This window comes from Protomyctophum bolini, assembly GCF_963924005.1.
Source record: "Protomyctophum bolini genome assembly, chromosome: 19".
Classification (NCBI taxonomy): Eukaryota; Metazoa; Chordata; class Actinopteri; order Myctophiformes; family Myctophidae; genus Protomyctophum; species Protomyctophum bolini.
The window spans coordinates 18,785,630-18,809,672 of record NC_137880.1 but is presented as its reverse complement, the minus strand read 5'-3'; the positions used below and the strand labels follow the sequence as shown (position 1 = coordinate 18,809,672).

Genomic DNA, 24,043 nt, shown 5'->3' with positions numbered 1-24,043 from the left:
CTTGTCAGAATACATGATGGAAAAGCATTAACCTGTATGTCAGTGCATCATGAGGTTGCTTATGCAAGAGATGTTGGTTTTATGAACAAAATGTGTCATTGGGGAGAGAGCGAGAGAGAGAAGAATCTGTGACAAGAGCAGATTTTAATTATATTTAAGTTAAATGACCTGGTCTGCCAGTCTACTGGTTTCAGTTCATCGCAAATAAATATTTTATCATCCCCAAAAGCTCAGTCTTGCATGCTTATAGACACCTCTCGTGCAAGCATTGGATATTGTACCCAATTCATTCAACTAACGTGGGAACAGACACATGACGATAATTCTGGGGATGACACTTTGAGAGTCTATGCTGGCAATTTATATATATTTTTACCCACTGGTATTACAAGGGAAAAGGCAATTTGGGTTACAGACGGTTAAACACAGGCGGCCAGTTGAGCCATTGCGTAATTACCACCTCCAACTCCTCAGAAGAATATAAAACCAACTCAGAACAATTACATCAATTCAAAATACCTGCAGGAACTATAGAAACAATGTTGGTATTCATCTCATGGCTCTGACTAAGAAAACCTGGACAAATCTCTCGGGCATTCCTGTACATGCTTTGTGAATATCCATGGGGTAGACGTGAAAAGACGTGAAGCCAACCTGCATTCACATTAAAGAATGCAGATTGACATCTCAAGGCTGTAATAAATGGAAAATGAAACAGCAAGGGACCCACCGTGTTCCGTCAGCCTTCCAGCTGACCTTGTAGGGATTCTGCTCCAAAAAACGGAGGTTCCTCCTGTCCATGGACACTGGCTGAGCGCCAGGAAAACCAGACCTTGAAAACAGAGGATTGAACAAACTTACACACAAACATCTTAGTTTGTCGATATATTTAATTTGGATCAATGCAATCCAAATGCCCAGGGGCTGATCTTCCAAGAGTCTATCAGTTTTTGATATTAGGACAACCTGTTAATGAGTACCTGCCATTTGTCTCTTTATTGGTATGGTAAGTTATTTTCTTTGGTTAAATTAAGTGTTAGAAAGCTCTATAGTGTGATGTACTCAATGTTATAGAATGTATAGATAGAGAACTCAGTAAGGATACAGATTAAACTACAACTGCATACTTGCTTGTTGCACACTAGTTGGCCATTTGCGCAAGCAGAGCACGCAAGTACTTTCGACCGCTGTGAAATCTCAGTATCTCTGTGAAGGAACGTTTGAAATGTCTAATTATTAGGTGTAACTATTTGCTACCTACCTACTTTATGCATGTAAACACCTAGTATTATTAAGTATTAAGATCCCTTTTTAGTTTTTCAAAGAAAAATAAATCATTGATATGTGATGAAAAAAAAGGTATATAAACTGAATTAAAATATGTTATCACGTATACAGTATAATTATTTTATTATTTATTGTAAATTGTTTTAAATTTATTCCATCTTGGACTATAGTGATATTAATACTAAATCATGATCAGAGTAATACGTGTCTCTAACTTCAATTTCCTTTCACATTTGTTAAAATATACATGATGTAAAATACTAATCTGTAGTTGGATTTGTATATATATATATATATATATATATATATATATATAATTATATATATATATATATATATGTAATTTGTAAGTTGATTAGCGGTATACTGTGGTTACTTTGCGCCAAAAACCGTCCCAGCCAACCCGCCACTTTTGATGCGTATGCAAATAAAACAGCAAATTGTGCCCGATTTGCTGGGACCAGATTACATACATGACCAATTACACTATGGCATTGGGTCCTTTAATCCACATATTTCTTACGTCATCATTGAGAGCTAGTTATACATATACACACACCATGTAATCTGGTCCCAGCAAATTGTGCATGATTTGCTGTTTTATTTGCATACGCATCAAAAGTGCCGGGTTGGCTGGGACGGTGCATACGAGCCAGGCGAAACTATTACTTGCGCGCTCTGCTTGCGCAAGTAACAAGTGGAATTGTAAGTGATGACACAAAGAAATGAGCAGCCAAAATTGGAACTGGAACCCTGTGTAACACAAACATTGAATGCCATTGACAATGAATGACCAGTTTTAAGTATTTGTGCAAACACAAACATTGAATGCCATTGACAATGAATGGCCAGTTTTAAGTATTTGTGCAAACACAAACATTGAATGCCATTGACAATGAATGGCCAGTTTTGAGTGTTTGTGTAAACACAAACATTGAAGACAAAAGTGAGGACGCAAATTGTGATTGGCCGGATTGAGATGATGTATGATAAGAGCGGCCCTCACTTCACACAGGTATGATTTTTTTAATTAAAGAGCTGGAGAGACAGGGAGACCCCTGTTACTGAACAAACACTCTATATTATAGCAATGATTGATTACTATCACGATATAATAGTGATTTAACATTTTAACAGTTTTAACCAAAAAATATCACTTACCCTAACTTTAAGTGTGTTGTTTTGTGGGGACAGGTGGACCTAATTAAATAGTTGCATGCATATACACAAAGAAGAAATGCTACTGGTGGAAACAGTGGGGACTCAAATTTAATGGCGTTCTGTTTTCTGAGATGGAGACAGTATAGATTCTACGCGATATCATTAAAATGGCTCCAGCAGCATATCTGTCAAGGGGGAAAAAGGAAAATCTATTCTCAACTCCAGTGCCTGCCTGTCTTATAAGTGTGATGATCTAAAAACGGAGTGGTTCAGTAAGCATGAGTCACTCGCAGAGTCGCAATACAATACTGTATGGAGTGTATGCCCACGTACTCTCATACGCACGCATATGTACGGTATGAGAAAGCAGCGAGGTGCCTTACTTTTCCCATTCTGCGAACTTCTGACATTTGGTTTGACATTCTCCCAGTTTTGGTTGTGTGGTGACCTGTGTGACGCCCTTCACTGTGACACCCTCCAGGAACACGGCACCCTGGGAGGCGTGGGGGAAACAAAGAGGAAAAACATTAACCAAGACAGCTGCTTAAAGTTGGCAGGATTTCAGGCAACAGTTGCACAGCCTCCTACACAGCCTCCGTACAGGTGAAGGTGAAGGTTCCCCAAACAGCTGTTTATCCGTATACGAAAAGAACAGGAATCCTTGCTTCAGCTGTCAGGAAACGCCATCATACTGCCTTTCCAAACTTCTTAACTAGTGCTGCTAGTTCTCCACCTATTCTTTTGCCAGAAGTGCAGAAACTGCATAACTTTCAAATTGACACCGTCGGCTCTAGTTGACACAACATTCTGCAAGGAATAGCCAATCTACAAGCTCAACACGTTGCGACAGCAAAGAGATTTTATGTAGATGGAAAAAAGGAGGTGACCAGTTATACACCTCTAGGTCAACGGAATACATAGTGTGTCAGTGGTTGCTCGGGTGGCGCAGTGCTAAAGTGTCTGCCAATCACAGTTGAAGTTGTGGGTTTGAATCCACCATTGTGCTTCCGGATTTGTCAAGCATCTGAAGGATGGGAGGGAGGGCGATAATTGTTATTGGATGTAATAGTACAGGCTTAGTATGAGGTATAAAGTACAGGAGCCTTGTGTTCCTAAAACAGAAACATTGGGTATTGGGTAAGACTGACGTTATGTATCTTTCAGGACCAGGACCATTACTCAATGGCTCTGGTCTCAGCCACCGCGGTAGATATTGACATTCTTGAATGTTGCCACTACTGTTGGAGCAGCCATAAACTACACAGGTTCATCCCGATGTTCTGGGCCTCTTTGTAATGTTAGTGTAAAAAGCAGGTAAAAGAGTAACGTTTGAGGCAGACTAACATCAGTCACTTTTCCATTCACTGTAGTAGAAGCTTGGTGCGGGGAAACCGCAGAAATACGTAGGCTGCGACCATGAGACCCGTTACGGAATCGGTCCATAGGATTGCCACGTGAAAATGAGATAGTGTGTATATCACATATTTTTCTATTAAAATGATGAATTAAAAACATGAATAGTGCAGGTAGAAGGCACTGTTAATTAGGGTGGCCATAAGGGGGTTAACTTCCTGAAAGGTTACATGTTAATGACTGAGGATGAATGAGGATTATGCCACGTTTTACACCACAGATTCCCAAAGAGCTCCAGCAAAGTTAAAATTAAAGAGTCAACACTTCTAATTCTACCACTCTCGCTTGGTGGCATTAATTAAATATTTAACTAAAACGCAGTGAGTTACTATTTCACATGCAGCTGGAGAATCATGGCAAGAAAATGATGGCTGAATGTTGTAAAAATACACCGGGCACGTCCTACATGACTGAACACGGGAAGTGGATCATTTAGTGGAGAAAGCCTACTGCTGGGCTCTGCGTCAACATTCTCTGCATGAGACCCAGAGACATGCGGATCAGGGAGGCATGGATGCGGTATTTTCCCTACTTCACCACATGGTCCCTGGAATTCCCAAAATAGGCAAACAGTTGGCAAAAACAGCAGATCTACAAGCTCACTAGGTGTTGTGAGCTTGTCGGTCGACAAAGACATGTAGTTGACCCCCTGGGGGTCAACTAAGTATAATGCTTTAAGTATGGGGGGGGACGACTCTCTCTCTCTCTCACCAGCTTTAATCTCTCCTTCCTCCGTTTGTTGGGCGCCGACCCAGAGGAGCTGGGGGCAGACTGAGACTCCTGACCAATGGCGTTGCCGTCGTCATCCTCGTCCTGTTCGTCTTCATCGTCGTCGAAGCACCACTCCGGCAGCTCGGGGGCAGGGGGAGCGTCATCCACGTCGCCATAGCGACGAAAGAGCTCCTTGAGGTAGTCTCCCTTGTAGATCCCTGGGGCACGGGACTGGCCGAAGGCAGCTACAGCCGCCTCCACGCTGTGACCAGAAAGAACATAAAATAAAGCTCAGCTACTTTTGCCATTTTTTAAATGGGGCTTGGATGTTAAACAAAACAATACATTACAAAATGATACACACTGGTACATTAAAACCTCAAAACCTACAGTCTGGTGTACAGACTGTACCTGCACTGCAGCAGTTTATGGATAGCTTTTAAAATACATAATTTTAATATTTTGGAATTGATGGCTCATATTACTGGAGAAGCCTGGGAGTTAATTTATCCATTTGAAACGCTACAAATGTAATCAAATGGACACAAATTATGGATTTTACAGGATATTCCACTGAGATGTGGTTGTAATGTAGGGGTAACCCTGGTCATATACGCGGTTTGTTTTAAAATTCTGATTAACCGACTACAGCATATTAAAAACATGGCAGGCAAAAACATGTGCACAGACTAGAGCCATGGGTGTGCCAATGTGCAAGCAAGCATACAGTATTGATGCCGAAATCTAACACACCGATTATTATTAATTGTAGTAGAGCTGCTCGGCTGTGTTGCTTACATCACTAGAAGGCCAGTTTACCATGCCGTTTTTAACCTGAACTGGAATAGACTACTAAAGCAGAAGCTGCAATCTTTCCCAGACTCCCTCTACTGTTCCACCTCTGCCTTAAGACACCACTGCTGTAAATTATTCAGCACCCCTGGAGTCTCCAGCTTGGTTCTGCCTCCACTAATCCAGCAAGCCTCTTCATGAAACGTGACTATCTTTAGTGACAGCGTCTCACATCAAGTCATCACACATATATAGAAAGCATCGACAGGGGCCGATGGGCCACAGCCTTCACTGCAAAGCGGTGCCCTAGCAGGGGGTTGGGGGGGGGCAATGATGTAAGCAGCTGAGGGAGAGCCCACGCAGTGTGGTTCATGTTGTAGTGCATCAGTTGTTCTGACATGGGCTGATGAAAATTGAGGAACAAATGCGCCCTCCTGAGGGAAGACAAAAAAGCCTGCAATACCAGCACCGAGACTGATCCAGGGGCGTGACGTTAGTTACCTCCAGTCCATCTTCTCTACCAGGTATGCACACACCAGGAAGCCTGTCCGGTTGAAGCCGTGCGTGCAGTGGACCCCTTGGAAGAGAACAAAGAGACACCAGTCAAGACAATACCATATTGCATGCAAAATCACATTAAACTTCAGATGACGCCCTCATCAATTAATTACATTTGGCCTCAGCAACATTACATCGCTACCTACCACATGTGTTATCCTCCCTCTGCCTTCAATTCATCCTGATGTAATGCAAAATGCAAAGATGGCACGGTAATTTCAAAAGCCCCAGTGAATTTAGCATGAACATATCCAGTTCAAAGCACTCCCCTTGGAAAATCAATAAGTTGAGATGCAGTGAGGCAGAAAGTCAGTCAGTAGCCCCCCCATGCAACCCTTGTTCATCTACAGATCTGACACCAGCCTGTAGACACAGTGAGACTTATTGACTGATGGAACCCTGGGGAATGTTTGGACAGGAGAGCAGCAGATTCTGTAGTAATGGGGTGCAAAACAGTTAAACGATTTAGATGAATGGATTTGAATAAAATAATCGGTTTTAGGGGGGAAATGTGTTTTTCATCTTGTTAAACACCAGCTCGCATTGTATGTTGACACGACACTGTATGATGATGTATAAAACAGGGCTAAGTAAATGTGTCTTAACTCCACCACTCTTTGAAACAGAGACATTTAGCCTTAGACATCAGGTATTTTGTAGCATGTCTGACGGGTGCAGTACGTTGTTCAGACTAGTCATTGGTCCGACAAATGACAACCCACCTCATCTCCTAACGACCTAACCTAACCATAACCGCAAGCACGGGAGCAGACGCTAGTACGACATGCGGACGCATGTCGGACTAATGCCCCGTCTGAATTACATGCGGTCCCGATGTCCGACAGGTCAATGATAAATTAAATCAGACAGAGGGAAGATAAGGAATGATAATGAAGATGCAGTCAACTACTCGAGGGAGGTGATCAGATTTATGAGCATGGCTGTCTAATTTGGTCTCATGCAGAGAGACAACCAAGAACAATCGGATCGGCAGGTGGCTGGGGAGAGGGCATTGCTAAAATGACATTAATATATTCTGCTGTGAGGCGTAAACAACTTAATTTGCAACATTAGGTAGAATAGAGCAATAGTCCGCAGGCAAGAGTGGCTCTGGGCTCAGAATGGTGGAACAGAGAGCTCTCTGCTGTCCTGGGTGTGAAAGCACAACTCTAACGGCCATGACGGATTAGTTGTGTCCCCCAAGGCTGGCCTAAGGCACTATGTACCACCAAACATCACAATAAACCTATAAACAATAAACAATAAATCTAAAAATGAAATACAAGATGTCCGTTTTTCTTACTGACTGAAACTGTGTTACTGACTCAAACTAAAATCTGCTTGCCTGAAGGGTGGGTAAATCTTCTTTTTTTTTTTTTTTAGATTTTGTTTTTGCGGCTTACGCCTTTTATTGGTTTTTTGAAGGGACAGACAGTAGGCTGACAGGAAACGGGAGAGAGATGGGGGAAGACAGTAAAGGCTGTGTCGGGCTCGGGAGTCGAACCCGCGGCACACTGCGACTGGATTACCAGTCGGGTGCCCAGACGGTTACGCCACCGCCTGGGCGGGGTGGGTAAATCTTTAACAATTTGAGAAATTAGCTTTAACTACAGACAAACGCATTCATATGAGAGCAGTATACTGTAAAATAATTTTATAAAGCCATTAAGTCTTGGAGGAAAAACAACATCTATATGGGTTTTTTCCACAGCCAACAGTAGGATTCATTTTAAATAAATAGCCCATTCCTCAATGATTCCCAATTTCAATTACTGTGACAGGTAAAACCACAAATTAATTTATTTGTATTTGTTTAACATGCAATTGATTATATCAACAGCATAATAATCTGTTATTAAGGACAGTGTCTTTCAACTGCACCTCTGAGTCTCAAGGTTACTGGGGCATTAGTATTAGTATTCACACAGAGTATGGACTGGAAGCCAGCATACTCAACCAGGACCATAAATTTAAATTAGTTATTGCTTAGGCAACAATATTCTACGCAGGCAGCCTTCATTTATTTCCTGTTTGAAGACACTTCTCTTTTTTTGTATCTTTCAAACATTCACTCGTCTCATTATATATGAGACGGGCATATGTGGTGGCGTGACGTGTCATGAGGCGTGACCATATATGTAGGCGTGATGTCACAACACGTGACCATATATGGAGGTGTGATGTCACGAGGCTTGACCATATATGGAGGCCGACCAACTAACGGGAGATGCAGGTTTTCATAGTAAATGCGACCTACAGTCACAACTGGTGCATCCCTAACACCATTGAATGACTTCAAGTTCAATAAAAGAAAAACTCAAAACAATGTCAAATGTCTATCCTTTGATCCTACGTCTTCTGGTCCCTTACAAATTAACATGTGCAAAATACAAATACTGAATGAAAATAATCAATGGATAAGACATTTGGTACAAAGTAAACCTGATACTTGGGAGAACAGTATTGAGGCAATGTTATGTAGCAAAGTTAACTTAACCTTCTAGCTCCCTCTAGTGCATCTCAAACTCAATGACATGAGAAGGAGTGCAATATATTCCCAGGGTTATCCATACCAATTCTACCTCCAAACACTCCAGGTCATCAGCCCCACTCAAAATCCACAGTTCCAACAACCTTTCTAGTCTTATTTGCATACGAAGAAAAACTATTTTACAAATTTGAAAATCGAATTGATTATATACTACACTCCAAATACCTGGCTATGGCTGTCTTACCAATTAATTCGGTTGGATTTTTCTCCATGAAGTGGTCACACAACCGGATAAACATCTCTGTTGTCTCTGCCGATGGACTCTCCCCATGCCTAAACAGAGTTAGATGGCATTTTAAATACAAAGCAGTAGTAGGTATAGTTGAAAATACCTCAATTTCACACTGAACAACATACTGAAGACAAATATTGAATTCTAGCAATCATTTGAGTCACATGAATGAATTCATTCATACCCTTTACATTGAAGCTTCATATATTTTATGCCTTCTTTTTCAATATCATTTCGGTCATAAAACCGAGTCGTGTTTGTTAAGTCAATGAGCAAGCCCATTTTTACCTAGAAGAGAGAGAGACACCAAATGACAAAAAAAAGAGTTTAGTGTTAACAGGGCTTTATTTTTTGTTTCACAATAACAGTGAATTACACATCAAATATTTTTACATCATGAAAATTGCTTACCTTAAGACTTTTTAAATAGTTTGACAACATGCTTGGATGGAACCTGTTCTCTTCTGGAACTTTGTCATCATATTTTGGACCCAACATTGTTTTCATCGGCAGGAATTTACCTAGAAAGGAATGAATTAACACACAGTGGGACAGTGGTTATTAGGGATGTGTCGATTTTCGACTTTTATTTTTAATATTATAAAATAATTGTAATGGCTTTTTCAAAAACATTATAAACCTTACAGTTTAAAAATAAATTAAAGGATCATATGTTTTCCAAATAGATAGTGATAATGTTACTGACAAGCACACAGCCCCAGGTATTAATTGTGTAATCACTAGAATTTCGCCCGGCTTCGCCGGGCTCATCCCAGTGTCGTTGCAATAACAGAAAGTGTTTTTTATTTCTCATAAATACGCAAACATGGTGAAACAACTACAGTCACAGAGAGCAGTGGCAAGGTAGCTGCTGCCTGCTAACGATGCAAACAACAGCCTTGCCTGTCGTGTGTGTGTGGGGGGGGGGGGATAGCACTAATTTTCGACATTTTACTGTGTCATAAATATGTACATCTGTAGCCTATATTGTGATTACATTTGACCGTACATTTGACTCTTGTGTTATATTCTTGTGAAATATTCAGTAAAGTATTGTGGTGAAATATTCACCCCAAGTTGATAAGATATGCAGAGAATATAATAGCAAGAAGCCCCAGTTTGAAATGCATTAGGCCACAGACCCCCATTTGATACCATTTGCTCTCTGGGAAAATCAGGGTCCATTTGGTTCCATTTGTATGCTCTTGGAGTATGATGACTGTGCTAACAGTATTATCATCAAATATGTCTCAGTTTGAAGATTCAAAAAAACATATTTCATATGTGTGAGCTTGTAAAGTCGAACGTTCAACCTAGAGACAGTGTTGCCAAGTCTGATCATTATAAGCTACTTTGGACTTGTTTATCTATTGGTAGTCCTTGACATGGAAATGTTTGAGTTCCACTGCTCTGAAACAACATTAGACAACAAAGTGTGACAGTCAACACTATAATTGATTATTTTAAGACTAATTTCCGGACCATTTCTGATTTACCTACTTTGAACTGGCCTATTAACATTTTTATAGACCTGGTTGCTTGTTTCACTCTCACATCCACGATATGTGGCAACCCTGGTCCCTGGTTTGTTTTGCGTGTGGATGTTGTTTTGTGTTGCTTTAGCATCTTTAGCACAGTATCTATCACAGGGTGCAGCAGCTGCTGCTGTCATGAAAACGCAAGTTTCTGTCCCAGAAGCTCACGTTAGGTCTGCGCACACTGTACGTTGCTATGGCAAGCTGTCATCAAATGCTGCTAACGTTGTGGTCAGCACTGTTAGCATGTGTGCTATCAGGCAAAAGCTGAGATAGATATAAAACTACTGGCCAAAATGTCATACAAAACACAACCCCTCAAATCGGAATGTGATTGTGACCTACAGACCATCATGATTTGCTTGCTGGACCTATAAATAATTTATTTGCATTAAATTGCCACTCGCCTTAGCCTGCATGCCTATTCTGTGTCTCTGTGTGTGTGTGTGTGTGTGTGTGTATGTGTGTGTGTGTGCGCGTGTGCGCAAGACAGACGTGCGTGTGTGTGCAGGCTGAGAGCTGCTGACTGTGATTGACGTGTGAGCTGGATAAATCAGTGAGAGTTGGAAAAAGCGCACGCAGAGCCAACTCGCAGGCAGTGCCTCAGGCCAGATGCCTGAGAATCGGCACAGGATTCTCTGGGTCACCAGTGTTGGTGTGACACACACGGCTTCCACATTTAGCTTCATACTGGGTGAAAGTGGCGTTCCAAAAATTATTTTTCCCCTCGGAATTCTTATTCACAATGAGATGGAGTTGAGGTGTTTGTGTTTGCTTGCTGGAGCTATAATTAATGTATTTGCATTAAATGTCCACTCGCGCATCGAAGTAAAAAGCAAGATGGCCGATTGTGAGACTGAAAAGTAGCTGTGGGGGCGGGCCTGGAGGGCCTATGAGAACACGGAACAGTGTTGCCAGGTTTGCGAATTGTAAGCGAGTTGTAGTGTGTGTAAGTAGCCTGGTTAAAAGGCCTTGTTTCTGCCCGTGTTGGGGCAACAGAACATGTCGACCAGTTTCTGTCAACCGCTTTTGGTCAGGTGACCAACTCCACAAATGTTAAATTAGATTCAACCGTATTTCAATGGGTCACCACCACATTTGGTGTAACCCCGGGTGACCGACTGACAGTATAACTGATCTTGTTTTGTTTGCAATCATTTTATGCACGTGGGCGACGTGGCAGAGATTGAAAGACGACGGAAAGGTTACCTTTTAGTAAGGCCGACGTGGACTTATTCACAGTCACTGTTTAATAGTGAAAGGAGGAGATCAACGCAATGCAAATAAGCCATGGTGGAGCCCAGCTGAGCACAGCACGGGTGCACAACACTCCAGTAGGCTGCAGTGCTCACTGTATGTTTACTTCCTCGCCCGGGTCGCCCCATGCCGAATCGCCAATAAAGTTAAAATGTCTTGTCTCCCAAAAAGGAGAACATCGATAAGACACATCGAGAAATGGTAATGACGCTAAATACGGAGTCGGTCAAATCCCTAGTGATTATATGAGGGACCCTGACTCCAACACCAGGTTGCACCTGTCCTTGCAAGATGAGCTATAGGTTAACAGATTTATTTATTGATCAAAACAGAATACCTGGTGCGGGAAATAAAGAGCTACATGGTTTACAGTTGGTAAATGCAATGTCAGATGTTGCAACAAGGCTGCTCTTCCTTTTGTTTGCATTCTCAATTTCTCGGTTCAGTTCAGAGTGTACATGTGGGGCTATATCTTGCGCCACCCCTTAACCCTTATTTGCCATTTTTTACTATTTAAAAAAACCTTTTAAAATAGTTCAAATAGCACAACATGTAGATGTAAATCGGCTAGTTGAACTATTTTAAAATGATTTTCAAAATAGTAAAAATGGCAAATAAGTTTAGGGATAAGGGATAAGGGTGGCACAAGATGGAGCCTGTGATGTAAATTTCACTATCATCTCAGTAGCACTTTGGCACACAGAGTGAAATCATTCTATTATCCCTGCCTTTTGTAAGTAGAATAGTGCTATGCGACCTGGCTTGATATGGTCGATGTTTACAATATTTTCTGGTAAATAAATTAGCTGTGTGGAATTTAACAGAATATCTGTGGTTTGTCAATTACCTGGCTGACCTGTTGGACCTACACATGACACATCCCAGCACATTACAATGGCACCATCTGGCATTGCATTTAACTGGCTGTTACAAATGAAGTGGTCAGACCCACCGTTTTATCAATTACAGCGATGGAGCATAGAGAGTCTGAATTCCTGTGTTATGTGAGGGTTTTGCTAGAGAAAAACCTGTCAGGTAAGTACAGGTCATGTACCTTTTGGGAGAAATACAACAATGTGCGAACACAGAAGCAAGATTTGTGAACTGTTGCGATAAAAGGGTGGTTCTATTCCATTGGTTAACCTTCTAAGGACTACTGCCTATAACGAGTATACCTAGACCTACTGTACATGTAAGCAGAGCTGCTACTTTCACACACTTAAATTTGAGGTATTTTTATTTTGAATACAATTTAAATAGATTTGAGGAAAATGTGCTGCTTTTTGTCCCAAAATGACTTCAAAAGATTGCTGCTATTCGTTTAAAAAAGCTTCATACCCTGTACATATAACAATGCCATCTGACATAGCTCTGTACCCCTCCAACTGTATACTTTCCCATTTTCAACTGTTTTATTATATTTTGACACTTGCTTTGGAAATGTAAACGTATGTTTTCTCATGCCAATAAAGCTCCTTTGAATGCTGATGTCATTTACATTCCAGTAAATAATCAACACTGTGCACTCCCTCTTTTGCAAAGTAAATTATAGCTTGTTGCTTGCAAGCATTATCCATTCAATTCAATTCAAAGAGGCTTTATTGGCATGAGAAAACATACGTTTACATTGTCAAAGCAAAAGGCACAATACAACAATACAATACAATACAATCAAAACAAAATGTATATTTTGTGTCTTCAATAAATCAATTTCTATGTACCAAGATCACTCGATGCAGATAGTGCAGGAATACACACAATGATTAGTCTTTGGGTGGTAGGGGATAATCTGGTGTCCACCCGATTATCCCCTACCTGCATTTTGATCAGCATTTAAAATGCTCAATAATACCAAATATATAATCCTTGTAACGTTAAGGCCAAAAGCAACACCTGCACACAACGAACGAACCATTAAAATGGGGTGAGGTTCTAGAACTAGCAGGCTAACCTTGTGATCCCTAAAAGTTAAACATAAACCTCTCATGGTTGTTGTTGTTTTTACCTAAAGAATAGACATAATAACGTCTAGGGTTTAAATAAACACTAGTAGTTTTTTTTTCTTCTTCAGAATAGCACACAACCTGGTCTGTTGCCAGCCTTAGGGTTTGTTTTGACACGTGATCCAAGTACAGCAGCACAGCACTGAGCACAGGGCTAACTCAGATGCTGCTAACATAAACAAGCTAAAGTGTGAAGGGGAAGAATGCTACCATAACCATAACAAAGACCTTCTCTTAAATTAACAAATGACCGTTTATGCTTTTATTGCACTTCCCAAAAAAAATGCAATAATGATACACAGCAACTCAAATAAACGCAGGTTTAACGACCTGTGCTGGCTGTTGGCGCAGCAGTGTGAACTTGTGAAGTGAAGCTAACGGTCATTATCACTCATGATAGCCGTGCAGAAAATTGCAGATCTACAAGCTCACAATGCGTCTCGTCCGCGACGCGTTGTGAGCTTATAGATCTGCTATTTTCGGCATTGAACGTCGTATGACGACGTTTGAAGTAAGTGATTCAGTCCCAGGCAGACACTGAGACAGAGACACGAACCAACATGTTAGCATTTATTCCAGCCAGGCTAATGTTTACAGGTTCCACTTACCTGCCACAGGCTGGCCCCTTCGGGGACAATTCCGCCACCGAGGTGGGGGTCCGGTGTGTGACATGTTTACTCAGAGAGAGAAGGGTGACGGTCCCCTCCTGTCCTGTCGCCTTGTGTTGAAAAGTCACCAGAAATAAGAAGCTCCTCTTCTCACGGTGGACATCAGACCCACCACTTTCCCCTAGTGGTGTCGTTAACTTAATTCGACGCTTTCGGGCCCTCGGTACGAGCCTCAATGAACTTTACCTGCCGCCAAATTTATTTATTAAAAAAAAACTGTTTTTTTTAACTCGCTTTCATGCGTAGCCTATCGTAGAAACCTTATTCTCTTAAAAATAACCGTGTTTTTTCTCCCACCATCTCCCTCTCTCTGAGACTGTCCAGAAGTTGTGTTAACGGTGCCTCTATAAGCCTACTTCATTGAGCATTCATGAGCACAGCTACAGCTAGGCTACATTGGCTAACTGCTAACTTGTCTTCTTCTTGTTGACAGATGTTCAGCACACTGGACCCTGATTCGTCACTGCCACCCAGCGGGCGGTGAAGCAAATTCAGCTCACTGTTTGTGAAAGTTTGTAAAACCAAAAATGTCTAACATCAAAGTGTCCTTGAGCAATACACTGAATTGCTTCCGATGTGCAGGTTGGTGCAATTGCACCAACCTGCACATGCCTTGCATGGTTTCCTCGTCATCGGTGTATGAATGTGTGTGAATGGGTGAATGTAATGCACATCTATGCTCACTATGACGTCAAATTCTCCATTCATTGTCAATGGGAATTTAATGTTTGTTTAAGATGAAGTTTGCGGACTATAACCAAAAGCTGGATGTAGGAGGGGCCAGCGCCCCTTTTTGAGAATTTTTGAGAGAGAGAGGGGAGGGGTCTAAAATGATTTCTTATGAACTCTATCGTAGTAGTTCAAGGGTCTCAATGAAATAAATTAAATAATACAATTAAGTTATCTCCAAGAACTGTTTATTCATCCATATACCGGTAAGTATAAACACTCCTATATAAACATTGCATACAAGTACACATCAGAATTATTGTTTCCCTATTAACATTTTTCATTGACATGTTTTAGACCTCCAGACCAGGTGTTGCTCAAAGGATTAATAATAAAAAAGAAAGCTGTAAGAATGCAATAAGTACATTAGTTATATGTCGTATTAAGCTCATATAGGTTGATAACTTATTTCCGCTATTCGGCATTCAGCGAAGTACTAGGGCTTAAATGGTTAATGTGTTTTAGAAGACCTAGAACACTTTAATAACTCAGCTCACATAGTCCCCATTCTTATTTTTACCTGGGCTGCCCCTGCTCAAACATGTTCATAGTGACATAAACACTCAGCTGTGCCATCTTTCCTTGCTGTTTCATTGGCTGCAGAAGCTTGCATGCATCAGTAGTGCTCCAGATAGGAGGCTCCTCAACACTTTGGCTTTGGTATGGGTTTGGAAGGCTGATCTCTGAAGGCAGAAGTACTGTTGTTGGCACTAAAGAAGCATTACCTGGCTTCTCCATCTGTGAGCCTGCAGCAGGGAGCTTGGCTGGGCAGAGTTGAAGGTTAGTCTTTTCTACTGTCAGACTGTCATCTCGCTCACCAGCCTCGCTGGCACTGAAGTCATATGTTGACTGCTCTGTCTGGTCTGACCCGGAGCTTGTAACATCCCAGTTGCCCGTGTGCAGCAAGGTGGTGTAAATTGTGGCGTTGTCTTGCTCTTGCTTACAAGGATAAATACTATCACACATGGTCAGGCTTTCGGATGGATTGCTGAGTACAAGCACGGTCTGGGGAAACACGCACATACATATAGACAGCTTCAACTTCACACAACAGAATCTGTGTGTTTAAAAAGCTGTGAAATATTTTCCACGTTAAATGTAGAATTGTATATTGTGATTATTAAAAGGTTTGTTGGCTCTAATGTCACTAAAATTGTATGTGAAATCTGTTCTTGACTATCACTTCCTTTCAAGTACACTATTTTCCAATAAAACAACAAATCTTACATTTTACTCCTCCAGCATCCAGAAGCTAAGAAAAAATCTTTTTTGTGTGTTTTTATTTTACCTTCTGGTGATTCTGGGAAGCCCACAAGGCTATAGAACTGAGATGAGGGTCAGGCACCATTTTCCATTTGTATTTCTTCCACCTACCAAAGAGAATATAAATAGCACAAAGCTTTGGTTCAATAGTAGTATGGCCAGACTTGGACCACCGAAAAAGTGCTCTGCCACAGTGTGACTGCTGTTATTAGGTTTGACAGACTTGGTATCGTTGCTGTCCGGAGGAAACCTCATAACTCCATTTTTTAGGTTTTTGATTTTATTCCATAAATCAGTGCTATTGAACACCCTTTACGTCTGTGTGTTGTTTAGAAAATATTGAAACAATGTAAAGTAGTAAAAAACGCATTGGACAAAACTTCTTAACTCCATTGGACCCTCAAACAACTAACTCCTTCTCATGCAAGTAATTGACAATATCTAAAGTCACAACAACAACTTTGCTGAGGCAGTATTGCATCGTTTAAAAAATATAAGGTTTTATTCATTTCCTTAAAAACGGATCCTGAAAAATGAACTAGTTATGAGGTTTCCTCCGGACAGCAGAGATATACAGCAAAGCTCTTGATCCAATTAATCTTAACCGATAAGCACTATATATGCATTGTTTGTTGTACGTAGAATAGCAAAAATAGCCATTCCACGACCACAAGCTCACATCACATTGATACTTGCTGTGAGCTTGTAGATTGACTATTGTTATTTCTGAAAATCGTTGAATATGTTTGAAAATCTTCACCTATAACGACATGCCCAAAATAGGGATGCTAGTTTTAAAGTGGTTAATAGCCAGAGGCACAACTAATCGCACAGTTCGCAAATTCATTGTAACCTACTGGACAATACAGCATACTACAAGGAAGAAAATGATGACCACAGGGGATACGATGGACACGATCTTGGACTTGATGAGGTAAGGATCTAACAGAGATGACAGTGAAGTTAATTGAAACATTAGTCCAGTAGTTGTCTTGTGCGCAATAGCTACATAAGAGTAAAATGATTGTGCTCTGATGTTCTGTTGCTGTTGAATGAGGTTTCCCAATGTGTGTTATTAACACCAAAAATGTTGGGAATAACAGTTTCACTCAATGAGTTGCAATGAGTAACTTGCAATTTAGTAACTCGACTAATATTTATGGTGAGTGAGTGGAACATTTGACCATAATACACGTGGAGGAGATTAAATCATGTCACTGATATGGCAATTGTCATTGAACTATCAATGAATTTTCAAGCTTTTGAGAGGCCAACATGTGAATATAAACAACCCCATCCTACGAGTTCTATCTGTCATATCTCTTCAAAAGCAATAGCACATACACATTCAATTATGTTGAATATTGTCTCTTATTATTCACATGTAAGTGGTAACTGAAGGGATGACTCACCAACCCAATGTGTTTTAAAGTGTCTGTAACTGCTGCTGGTATTCCCGGTGAGAGACACAGCCATGACGTGGACCCTGTACATAGTTCCAGGTTTCAGCTCTTGTAATAAGACCTCCCACTCGGAGGAATTGACAGTTACATCTGAGAAGAAAGGAATCACACGATAACTTCAATACAATGTGATGAAGCCAAGGGCATATCTTCAACTCATTCTACAGGCAGTTGTTATGAGCATTCATCGGGACTACTCACTGAGCTCTGTGTCGTTCTCTGCCTTGTAGAATACTATGTAGTTAACAACCACGCCACTGCATTGTTTCTGAGACTCGCTGCTCCACTTGATATGAGCACTTATATCCTTTGGTTCGAGGTTGTCAACGATGGACACAGCCTCAGGAGCTAAGTTCATAAAGGGGTGAATATTATATTTACACTTATACAGTTATACACACGCCTAGCACTCACTATAGCAAATTATCTAACTTAATCTGTTTTGCTGTAAGACACCCATGGCACCTAAATCAAATTAAAAATGGTTTGCTTACTTTTTTCAGGTTTTAATTGATTTTATTTTTCTATGCCCCACATACAGTATACAGTATGTATGTGTATGTTTGATCACATTATTCATACTGTACCTCCTTCCCTGGAGCAAATCTGAAGCGCTTGCATACCAAGTCCTGTCTCGTTATCAAAGAGTGGAGTCACTGTTATGTTGTACTGTGTAAAATCCTCAAGGTCTGTAAGAAAGGAGACAAAAAACAATAAGCACAATTCAAGTGTCATGTGGAAATGAGTGAGGTCTATGTGACTACTTAACACTGACGTACAGTATACAGTGGATATCGGAGTGGCACGGGGGTAATGTTCCTGACCACCACAGTGGAGACATTCTTCCACAGTGCCTCCAGCTTGGCACTCCAACAAAAAACTATTGGATGTCACCACCTTTCCTCACAAAAGGCAGGGAATAGTGCCTGCCAGGAAATGTAAATGTAAGGGATAGCGTGTTCCTCCTCCGCATTGATGAAACTCCTCACTGTAAGGTGTTGGGAACTTGGGAGACGTAGTTGTCTACTTTTTCCTCAGACCAACACTAGGGGTCAACACAACAGTTTTCACAATTTTCAACTAAAAATAATAAATATTGTTGTTTTTCTCAGTAGAAGAATAATCGAATGATACAGTGAGTGGTTCACAAATGTATAATTTCACCTTTATTAATTATCTACATATTATACAGTATAACCCAACTGACGTAGAAAGGATCCTGCAGTTATATCACAATCACATCAGACATCATTTAATTGTGACACTTCCTTTCAGTGTTGTTTTCACCAACATGTCCATTAACTGCAGTTTATTACCACAGCCATTAAGACAATGGAATAGATGATACAAACTGATCGGAGGGTTTAATGCTTGCGTCAACGTGGCCGTAAGTTAACACGAGGCTGTGGATGACTCAGGGTCAAATCCTCGCATCCCTCCATTCACACCATCAACCTGTCTATCCATCCATCTACACATGGTTATATTTATGTTTTCTTACAAACCATATAATGTGATGTTAGTATCTTTGCTCTCCGCCCAGAAGTATTTGGAACCATCATGGGTCCAGTGAATCATGTAGCCACTGACGGGACGGACAGGGGCCTCCCAACTGACCAGAATATTACCGTCACAGGCTGTGGTCTGGAGATAGCTGACCTGAGGAAGACCTGACAGTGACCACACACGCACGCACACGCACGCACACGCACGCACGCACGCACACACACACACACACACACACACACACACACACACACACACACACACACACACACACACACACACACACACACACACACACACACACACACACACACAATGGGGAATTCCTCATCACTAATTGTTATCATGTCATGTGTCATGGCAAACAATATATTGCACAAATGCAGTTCCTCACTTGCTCCAAAGGCTGGGACATAAATGGATTCTGTCCATCGTAGTTTGGCATTATGCAAGACCATCAGTTTGATTCTGTATGCATCTTCATTCACATCAACAGCATAAGTCACAGAGCCATGAACATTATCAACTGTATAAAGATGTATGACATTTAGGTTAATCTTGTCAGGAATTCCTTGAATTTGGTATTCAAATTGACCTTTGCATGTTGGTGGAATCGCCTGTAAAACAAATTTGAAACATTTATGATCATAGAATTTCTTTTGCAAGAAGCAAAACAGCCATGGGAAAAATTCACCCTATGAATGAAAATGTTTCAAGTATGGAAAATTTGTAAATGTTATGTTGATAGATTATATTAAGACTCCTTACCCTCCACATGACCCAAACTCTTCTGTCTTTACTGATATTTGGTTCACCTACTTTCCGCCACAGGTTGAACTTGCTGTCTGTGAAGTATTAGATATATATTCAGTAAAATATGATGATATCATGCCTACCCTAAGGCCAAAAGTGAGTAACTACTCTACAACAAAAAATCATAGTCATATACTGGTGCTCATCTGCTCATTAACCAACACATAGGCACATAGGTGAACACGGACATTGCTGTTCCTTGGAGTGGTTGCACCACTCAAAAAATGAAAGAAAACGTGAGTAAATTTCTGCATTAATTCCCCATTGACTAAGATGTTTGTCTTAAGTCAACTCCTTTTTTTATCCAATGAGAGAGAAATTCGACAGAGTACATGTTTTGCCTGTCCAGTCCATCCTTCTACTTGTGTATCTTCCCTTATAATATAGGCAAAGAAGCCCATGTTGCAACTCAAAGTGCTTAAAAGATAGCCTCAGTGTTACAAAATATCTGTCTACTTTTTGGAAATACTGGTTATGATCACATAAACGCACGCTCGTATGCAGTCTCGCAGTCTCGCACGCACGCACGCACGCACGCACACACACACACACACACACACACACACACACACACACACACACACACACACACTGATGAGCAGCACTGTGGGACAGCACAGTGTCTTTACCATTCAACTGGGAAATAACTGTTCTCTCTTGGCTCCAGGTGCTCCAGGGGGCCTCAGTTAACGCACATCGTGCTGACACTGTGTAGTTAGTGCAGGACTCCACTTCCTCTGTGGTCACACTCACACGCACGTCCCCAGGTTTCAAAGAATGACTGAGGACACGCTAAAAGTAATGAAATGGGGTGGCATCAGACAAAATGGTTCAGTCACTCACCACAAAGGGCTGACTCTATGTCCAGGCTTATAATTCACACAGCGGCTGGCTCAATTGGCTTGACCGTTTTCAGGACAACTGCATAATTATATATCTTTGAATGTCAGGAAAATGGGCTAATGTCTTACCCTAGAGTTTTCTGCAAGATACTTAAAGTAGAATGAAAAACAGAACAATTCATTTGGTTCTATTATATATATATTCATAATGGAGCTCAGCTGACAAAAACCAAACTCTTTCCTATACCAGTTAATGAATAAATGTTCCATGGGACATCTGTGCTGAACAGTTAATCGAACTAATCAATTTAATTGATTATTTAAAACATTTTGGGAGTAAAACAGAATTTGCAGAAATAGAGAAGCTTGTCAATCTTTTTTCCCTTGAAATATTAGGTGAAAATAGCTGATCAAAAATCTCACAATGCAACGTGACGCATTTGAGCATGCAGGTTGTCTTTTTTCACCAAACGTTCACCCCAGAATATAAGGACACTAGGTCATGCAGTTAATCAGACTCACTACTTGATGTGATACATACACACATACATTTGTTGATATATTGAAAAATACACCACTTTTCTTTTTTTAAAGCAAGCTTTAGTTGCATGCAGGCAGCCCTACTGAACAGTAAAGAGTTGCCCAGTGATACATACCTCGCCATATTTGACTTGACAAATGATCTGCCGATCATCAAGTAGTTGTTCCCATTCTACCAGCAGATGGTTGGAAAGTACATTTACATGTATCATTGGAGGATGCAGTTGCCCTGAAGAAAGATGTAAAGATAAAAGCACATCACAAGCGTAAATCAAAAACTGAAAATAAAGCTGGATATTTGTTCTACAGAGGTGACGTAACTTACATATATGATAGGGATTAAATTCATAAGGGGCTGAGTCAATCTCCCAAGCCTTGGTCTTCGCTCTCACAACTACAGAGCTATTCTCATTATGGTCAGGTGTTTCTGGGAGCACGCAGGAAGTTTTGCTGCAGCTTTCAACAACTTTCGGTACTTGCGATGAGGCACTTAAAGACAGACATAGGTTTTAATTCAAAATAGAAAGCTTGACAGTCCACCATTATCTGCTGCAAAAACAAAAACAACAACAAAACAAAGCTCACCCTTTTATATACATTGAATAGGTTATTTCCAATGAAGAATTAATGTTGTGTTCCCAGTTACATGTAAACAGGTCTGGCAGATTCCATGCATTGGGGCTGTATTGTAAGATGCATGACACGTTGTTGGGTTTTGCTGTTAATGAAAAATGGGACAGATCATTATCAATCTTTGCTGTACACTTATGTTGCCATAATGGTTAAAACAAGGACCAAATAGTTGCCTTACTATATGACTGTATGGTCATTCCTCCTAGCACCCGCTTAGTGACAGAATTATGGCATTGTATTACCGCACTGTGGTGAATGAACTTATTAAGAAACAGGACCAAATATGAAGAGTTGGTGGTCGTTGAGATTTCTTCTTTTTTGTTGTTAATTGTCCAGTAGCTTGTGCCAGGCCTGCAGGACCTTGGGCATGTTACTGTGATATTTGATCCAAGCTCTACATATTCATTTCTGGGTTGAACAATGCATGACTTTTCTGGATAACCTAATAGAAACAATAGTATTAAAATATAGATGATAATAATATAAACAAATATAATAATAATAATAATAATAATAATAATAATAATAAACATTTATTATATGTAATAATAATAATAATAATAATAATAATAATAATAATAATAATAAAAACAGCTACATTTATTTAAATGCTCTCAATTGTAACCTATAGCTACTAAAGATGATGACCCAATTTGATAAGAATTCTATTGGCTATAAATGTAGTAGTGAAGGCCACTGGAGAAGTCTAGATTTTATGTATGCTATCAAGGCTATATACCTAGAAGTTAATTAGTATTATTAGATTTAATCCAAATAGACTTTAAATGGGTTTCGTCAAAATTCACAGTGAAACCAACATGGAATGATACTGAAATTGATACCAAAATAGTAGCCGTAGACTATACAAGTTTCTGAATTTAATTGTGGCTAATAAGTAGGCCTATAACTGACATGGAGGAGCTTGAATAATGAATAAGAATGAATTAGCCTACCTGTCCAGATAGCTGGGGCCACGACTGTGAGGACATAGAGGATTGGAAACCAACGCATTCTTTTATCCTATAATCAGAACACAGTAGGCCTACTGATTAAACATATCTGAGCATCATCCCATGCACGATACAGCCAGCAATGAGTGCTGTTATACTGTTAATTGTTTTAAATCCAAGAGTTAGCCGTGGCGCCTACTATGCCAAAGAAGAGGTTCTTTCCTGCATGCTTCCATTATGACAAATACAGGAACTAAAGGCACGCGATGGAACAATCGGGATGCTGATGCAACTGGTTTAAGACTTAAGAGGAAGTTAAGTAATAATGAAGGACAGCCAATACAATTGTGCTTTGAATTGTCTGTTTAAGGCACTAGAGCAATGAGGCTACGACAGGCCATGTACAGCAGGAGCTATGATGATACACAAACTGTTATCAATGGTGTGTGTGTTTGTACTTTGTACGTTTGTGCTTGCTCATAAAAATAATGTGTGTGTGTGTGTGTGTGTGTGTGTGTGTGTGTGTGTGTGTGCGTGTGTGTGTGTGTGTGTGTGTGTGTGTGTGCGTGCGTGCGTGCGTGCGTGCGCCGTGCGTGCGTTGAGGGTTAACCTCAGACAGCTGGGTCCTGTAGATTGACTTGTTGCACTGGAGAAGCTGGGCTGCCAGGTTGCAGTCCTTCCTGTACAGATCCTATATGGAGACATTAAGCAACAGGTCAGAGCTGAACATCAAACCTGAGATACAACAATATACCTATCTGAAATGTTTTTCTGATAGCTAAAAGATGTCCTTCGGTAAAATGTTCAACAAAAACCCCAAATCGTACTGGTTTCGTGGAATGACTCAATAGTAAAATATTAATATTAATATTAATAATAATAATAATATTAATAATAATAAACAGCAACATTCATTTACAGATGTATGTATAGCACATTTAAGTAACAACCAAGTCAACCAATAAAGTAATGTAGGCTACAGACAAAAAGCAAACAATGCAATAAACATTAAACAGACATTAATAATAGTATGAAAACATGATCAGCAGTCACTGAAGACCTGGGAGAAGAAGTGAGTCTTTTAAATGGGCAAATGGGCAGCGCTTTGTCCAATAACCTAATACAATAAAGTTTTT

At 40.4% G+C, this 24,043-nt stretch overlaps 2 protein-coding genes across 3 annotated transcripts in view; both read right to left on the bottom strand.

The window, feature by feature from the left end:
- The window catches only part of LOC308334489 (mRNA-capping enzyme-like), a 95,597-nt gene extending 81,048 nt beyond the window's left edge, over positions 1 to 14,549 (bottom strand). Inside the window, exons 1-8 of one of the 2 annotated variants that reach the window (XM_080791281.1) lie at positions 14,109 to 14,549; positions 9,117 to 9,226; positions 8,890 to 8,993; positions 8,658 to 8,746; positions 5,866 to 5,941; positions 4,573 to 4,834; positions 2,832 to 2,941; positions 731 to 832 (exon numbers count right to left, since the gene is read on the bottom strand). In XM_080791281.1, the coding sequence (XP_080647407.1) occupies positions 731 to 832; positions 2,832 to 2,941; positions 4,573 to 4,834; positions 5,866 to 5,941; positions 8,658 to 8,746; positions 8,890 to 8,993; positions 9,117 to 9,226; positions 14,109 to 14,172 (917 nt within the window). In that variant the 5' untranslated portion in view covers positions 14,173 to 14,549. Of the gene's footprint in view, positions 1 to 730; positions 833 to 2,831; positions 2,942 to 4,572; positions 4,835 to 5,865; positions 5,942 to 8,657; positions 8,747 to 8,889; positions 8,994 to 9,116; positions 9,227 to 14,108 lie in introns of those variants that run through there. The other variant, XM_080791282.1, reaches the window with a different exon arrangement.
- Positions 14,550 to 15,123: 574 nt separating this feature from the next.
- LOC308333741 (interleukin-31 receptor subunit alpha-like) lies at positions 15,124 to 23,596 on the bottom strand. Its single transcript, XM_080790214.1, has 16 exons — positions 23,518 to 23,596; positions 22,911 to 22,977; positions 21,910 to 22,042; positions 21,650 to 21,813; positions 21,441 to 21,553; positions 20,914 to 20,934; positions 20,572 to 20,734; positions 19,898 to 19,974; positions 19,524 to 19,746; positions 19,129 to 19,293; positions 18,211 to 18,312; positions 17,825 to 17,971; positions 17,573 to 17,713; positions 17,018 to 17,102; positions 16,186 to 16,267; positions 15,124 to 15,902 (listed from the first exon to the last, which is right to left on the bottom strand). The coding sequence occupies exons 2-16, from the start codon at positions 22,966 to 22,968 to the stop codon at positions 15,414 to 15,416; spliced, it is 2,163 nt and encodes a 720-aa protein (XP_080646340.1). The 5' UTR covers positions 22,969 to 22,977; positions 23,518 to 23,596; the 3' UTR covers positions 15,124 to 15,413.
- Between the last annotated feature and the right edge of the window lie 447 nt (positions 23,597 to 24,043).

What these genes read in the sequence shown, in the direction of transcription:
- LOC308333741 (XM_080790214.1), bottom strand. Translation starts at nt 22,968, where the DNA reads ATGCGTTGGTTTCCAATCCTCTATGTCCTCACAGTCGTGGCCCCAGCT. An exon ending in GAGTTTGGGTCATGTGGAGG is followed by an intron (nt 19,747 to 19,897) that starts GTAAGGAGTCTT and finishes TTTGTTTTACAG; the next exon opens with GCGATTCCACCAACATGCAA. An exon ending in AGAGAACGACACAGAGCTCA is followed by an intron (nt 17,714 to 17,824) that starts GTGAGTAGTCCC and finishes CTTTCTTCTCAG; the next exon opens with ATGTAACTGTCAATTCCTCC.